Consider the following 6,085-nt stretch of genomic DNA (forward strand, 5'->3'; position numbering starts at 1 on the left):
CTCCCAAACCTGGTTAACGTTGTCGTGATTGGCAGTATCCAGTTCGGGTATACTAGTTAACTGAAATAATCACTTAGTTATTTGTTATGCTACAGAACGAGACCAGAATTTATAATCACACTTTTATCCCAATCTTTCATAATAAAAAGATCTTCATTCTAAAGTGAGACATACATTTTCTAATTCAAAATTAAAGAAAAACTTCATTTCTGAATGGAAAATATTTAATATTTCATGGAATCATTAACTGAAATATTAAAGGATTTTTTTCATTTACACTTATACAAAATATTAATGTTGATCTTTAAGTTTTAATTTTCTAGCATTAGTCTAAGATTTGATGGGTTCAAATATTCATATACTGGCTGAAGTAATTTGTCAACAGTAAATTACTTTTGAAACTATCAAATCTAGAACTGATGCTTATGAATACCACAATACAGTTTTCTACTATTAATTTACAGAGAAGATAAAAACCTGAAAATTAAAACTGGTCTTAAAAGCAGCTCTATAACAGATTGTTTTCTTTCTATTCAATGTGCTGATGAATCATCTTCATTTAAATCTATTCACTTAACATGTTTAATATAAAACATCTCAAAACTAGTCTACAATTAAGTTCTCTTTCTTTTACTCACATGCTATTTAGTTTATAAATTTTTTTACTGCTATTTACTAGCAAACAACATTCATTGGAAATAATAGTGTTTAAAAAAAGCTTTTAACATGTTTTAACAGCTGTAAATTTTAAAATTATGGTAAAGGCATATCTCTTGTAATGAGCATGAAATAACTATTATTATAGATGAGTTTGATGTCTAATTATCTTTTAAGATTTAAGTTTGACTGTAGATTTAGGCATAAAATGATTTCCTTCACTGTTGGTAATTATACAGAATGTAAACAAAGATCTTAGTATGAAGTAACCCATGTGGGCCTAATTGAAGAATCTACCACAATAACAACTACATTTTTGTACATATCTGATTTACCCTAACCATGGATGGAAACAATAGAAATATATAGGTAAATTATAATTTTATCAAATTAAAACACAGCATGTTGCAAACCAATTACCAGTTAAAGATATGCAAACTTTGGGTACCACAAATATCAGCAAAGTCGACTTAAGTATATATTAATACTACATGTATGTTCATGCATGGAAGGATTTTTTTTCAAGTAAATAAGCAATTTATTTAGTGTCATCTTTAACATGTTACAGAACCTTTGAACTTTTGACCGTACCTTCAATAACTTTTGTGTATTATAAGGATCTGCTACTTCTTCATCAAGGGGAGGTAACTCTCTGCACAAGGGAGCTTCTGTAATTTAAGAAAAAAAATTGGGTGGCATTGTTAAATTATTATTATTAAATATATTATCTTGCAATACACTAAAAATATGACTTTTAGAAAAAAAATTAAGAAAAACAATTTTCACACATATCATTAAATAAACTGTACTACTGTAGTATTTCATGATAACTTTTTGACCAAAATTATTGAGTAACTGAAAGCAAGTGCTAGTAAAATGGTTGACAAAAATAACTTAAGTTGATAATAACTTTGGTTAATTACTGATTTAAGTTTTGCTGAGCTACAAATGTTTTAAAACTTTGAAACACTAGGGGATTTTCGAGAACAAAATAATGAAATAAAAAAAACTCTGTTTATTTACATATTTGAAATAAGTACCATGTTTCTGATATCGGATCTAAGAACTTATTAGTAAATTTGTAACTAAAGTGTATAAATGAAAATAATCAGTGGTTGTCTTTATATCATATCTCAATGGGGTTTTTTTTGTGTTGTTGAAAATTTTGTGTTGATTGCAAATCATTGATTGTTTTGTTTATTTATATATATTCATAAATCTTATAGACTTGGATGATTTAGAGTTTGACATCTTGCATACGACACCAGTGACCTGTCTATATATTGATACAGACTGTGCCCTCTAGATGTTTTTTTTTACAATTTGTGTAGTTGGGTTGCTGTCTTATTAACATATACTCTACATCTTCTTTAATTCATATTTTGAAAATGGATATCATATTAAACCTTCTTTTCAAGAAAATTAACCTATCCTTATCACAATTTTTTTTAAACATGCACATGAGTCACATGACTAATACAGAACAATTTTTGCCTATCCTTAAAGTATGTTTTCTTACTAGCTTCTTCACTTGTTATTTTCATTTCAACACCATCTTCACTGGAGTCGGTATCCCTGCCAGGACTCATCTGTTCTCCTCGACTGTGTGAGCTGCTGCTTGATTGACTATCATGACTGTCATTCCTTCTATGAGAACCATCATTCCTTCTAGCTGTTTTTTGAAGAGCTATTTTCAAGGGAGACAAATCAATGAATTTGTTGTTTTCACCATTTGAAGTTGGTGTAGAGATGATTTCTATATCAGAAGAAGTAGTAGTATCTACTTCATCACCTGATTCATGGCCTCCAGTACTACGTGAACATTCAGATTTGCCCACTGAATGACCATCACTAGAATTGTCCTCCATTTTCATGTTATCGTCCATAGCCTCCTCTATCATACATTTAACGTAAGACGAGCTGGGTGACACACTGCCAATGCTGTCATTGTCTGCTTTAGCACTATAACCGACAACAGTATCATCTGTATCCACACTACTGTCTAACTTACTACCCTCTCCACTAGAACTTGTCGCTAATGGACTTGATGGTTGGTCGTCGTGGGATTCCAGTGAACTATTCCTAACATGATGTCCAACAGGAGATAGAGCAGAAGCATTAGATGTATCCTCAGTTATGCCTTCAATTGTTTCTGTTGTTACATTGTCACTGACAGGGACTTCATTTTCTGTTTCCGATAAAACACTATCTTCTGTAGTGATATAATTTGTCGATGATTGCGGAAAATCTATTGATAAATTTTCCTCGGGATCTACAGAATTATCTGATGTACCTAAATTCTGGTCAATGATACCTTCATCCTCTGACTTGATATCTTTAGATTCAGTGTTATAAGGGGTACTAATATCTGATGAGTCTGATCGTTCAGTATTTGATACTATTATTTCAGAAGACTTCACAATATCTGGTTGTGTGAAATGTGATTCTATAAAGTTAGAAGACTCACAAACAGAATCAAACTGTTGAGTTTGGGGACAGTCACTAGGAGTCATTTCTGTTAAAATGACAGCTTTATCTTGAACTGAAGAATCTTCTCCTATAACCACACTACTTGTTGACAACATTTCAATTACATCTGTTTCTTCTGAATCTTCTGATTTTTCATTTGATGGCGATGAATCTGACTTTGTCATTAGATCTGATATTTTAGAAGCCACATTTACAGAAGAGTCAGTGATTTCATTATTACTACTAGCGGAATGTAAAGAAATGACATCCTCGTTAGATTTTTCAGGGTTTTGTATTTTTTCGTAACTTTGAGAATCAGTAGACATTGTCTCCCCTGATCCTACTGACAAGGGAGATAACCTATCAGCATTACCTTTTATAGAACCAGTTAATATATTACCACTAGAACTTGACTCAGTGTCTGTTATAGACTTCATATCTACAGAAGTATCATGTGTTTCCACATAACTGTCAGCTGATTGGTCTGTTTCACTTTCTGTATGGATTGCCATTTTTGATTGGTTTCTATTGTCACTTATTTCAACACTTAAACTTTTAGGCTTAGTTATTTCTTCTTTCACAGATAAATTCTCAATTTGCTTTTCAAGATTTTGACTTTGAGTTTCTCCAGAGTGAGTAAGTTCTTTTACTTTTACAGAATCTGAAGATGTCAACTGAGTGGATTTTAAAGATGATTCATTCTTTGATGCTTCATCCTGTTTTAATCGAGATGTTTTAGACCTTTCACTTTTTAATTTCTCTTGCTTTACATTTGAAGTTTTTTCTGTAGATGATTTGTCTTGCAGTGTATCCCAGGACATAGACCAGGAATTCCAGGAATCAGTAGACCATGACGTTGATGCTTCTTCCGTTGGTTTACTCTGTTGTGATGTTTGACCTGATGCATCTGGAAATACATGTACAATAAGTTATTACTTGAGAAATATCAAATCTATAGTTGTAAAAAACCTGTATTCACTCTTTCCTGCATCAAGGCATACACAAACTATTATGTAATCTCTGTGTAAGATAGTAGATTGCCCTTTAGATTTATTTTCTTCATCTTAATGTATATATCTATACAGAATACATCATAATGTATATATCTATACAGAATACATCTTAATGTATATATCTATACAGAATACATCATAATGTATATATCTATACAGAATACATCTTAATGTATATATCTATACAGAATACATCTTAATGTATATATCTATACAGAATACATCATAATGTATATATCTATACAGAATACATCATAATGTATATATCTATACAGAATACATCATAATGTATATATCTATACAGAATACATCTTAATGTATATATCTATACAGAATACATCTTAATGTATATATCTATACAGAATACATCTTAATGTATATATCTATACAGAATACATCTTAATGTATATATCTATACAGAATACATCATAATGTATATATCTATACAGAATACATCATAATGTATATATCTATACAGAATACATCTTAATGTATATATCTATACAGAATACATCATAATGGAGCTTATCACATATTTGTTACGAATACGTTGGGTTTTGCATATGTAATAACCTCAAAATTGCCCGGGGCAAAAAAGAGGTTATTGGTTATTGTGCCCTGATTCCAAATGACGTGACGTCATTACGTCCTTAACGACAATGGCGAACAATGACGGTGCTCGTTTCATCGCAGTGGAGGAAAGCGATACGGCAGACTTTGTAGAGCAAATGTGCCCTAATTCAAATTCCGAAAAAAGTGGAAATGTGACAATAAATTTCTATGGAGTAAATGATAAAAACTAAATTTGAAAATGTGACAAAACTTTTGTGATAAAATTTTTAAGATTTTACCTGTTATATTTCATTAAATTGTTATAATTGAAATTTTTTCTCTTTTCTGCAGAACTTAAATATGTGATAAATAGATTATAACATGTCTTTCCATATTGGCCCTGGTATCATCCCTCGACCCATATCGGCCCTCGGCTAAAGCCTCGAGGCCGATATGGGAGTCTCGGGATGATACCAGGGCCAATATGGAAAAGGGCATGTTATAATCTATACTTCTTACATGTAAGCCTGGATCTAGAATAATACTCAGAGAAAGATGAACAATCATGATAAGCCATAAAAACATTTTCTTCAGAGTTCATAAACATTATGACACACAATGACACCAAGTATCAAAAATATAAGACAAAAAAGTTGCAGAAAAGTAGTTATAATAGACTTTAAAAGTTCATAATTAAACACTCATAAAATGATAAAATTTGACAATATGTTCAACATTTCTTGTTTAACTACGACTAAGAACTTCACCATTTTTAAGGCATGAAAGTTTTTGGCAATTTATCTGAGAGAAGAAGGGTTCACCAGGTGTTATTTTGCTACAATACAAATTCACTGTAACATACATGTATACAAGAACTTCAGGTGTCAATATCTAAATATCGATGGGTATAAAATATAAAACTTATAAAATATAAAGATATATCTTACATGTAGTACACTGAACCATCAAATAATAATTTCTATTCTACATATTCATTACTTACAAAAAGACAATAACACACTTTGTGATTGTTCCTCAATAAGAAAACATTGTTGGAACAGTTAGATTTACTGGAAGCAGCCTTTAACATTAACAGAAATATATATCATACAAGTACAATATTTTATCTGATACATGTATTCCCAAGTCCTGCAATAACTGCAGATCAAAAGGATGAATGATTAGAACTGTCAAATAACTCACCAAACACTCCAAATTAATACTCTTTAATTTCATAAAAATGCAATACTCTGCAATGTCCAGATTCAAATTAATCAAACTAACAGTCATAAATAAATCTATAACAAACTTTGCTTGACAACTAACTTGTACTAGTATGTAATAACAACAGGACATCCCACTGGATTAGGTAAATCTCCTTTAAAGTTCATTAT

At 30.8% G+C, this 6,085-nt stretch overlaps 1 protein-coding gene across 2 annotated transcripts in view; it reads right to left on the bottom strand.

The window, feature by feature from the left end:
• Positions 1-6,085, bottom strand: part of LOC127708270 (TATA element modulatory factor-like) — a 52,538-nt gene that overhangs the window by 23,809 nt on the left and 22,644 nt on the right. Inside the window, exons 3-5 of one of the 2 annotated variants that reach the window (XM_052213114.1) lie at positions 2,177-4,033; positions 1,249-1,325; positions 10-60 (exon numbers count right to left, since the gene is read on the bottom strand). In XM_052213114.1, the coding sequence (XP_052069074.1) occupies positions 10-60; positions 1,249-1,325; positions 2,177-4,033 (1,985 nt within the window). The remainder of the gene's footprint in view (positions 1-9; positions 61-1,248; positions 1,326-2,176; positions 4,034-6,085) is intronic. The other variant, XM_052213115.1, reaches the window with a different exon arrangement.

This window comes from Mytilus californianus, unplaced genomic scaffold (genome assembly GCF_021869535.1).
Source record: "Mytilus californianus isolate M0D057914Y unplaced genomic scaffold, xbMytCali1.0.p SCAF_7, whole genome shotgun sequence".
In the NCBI taxonomy this organism is placed as follows: Eukaryota; Metazoa; Mollusca; class Bivalvia; order Mytilida; family Mytilidae; genus Mytilus; species Mytilus californianus.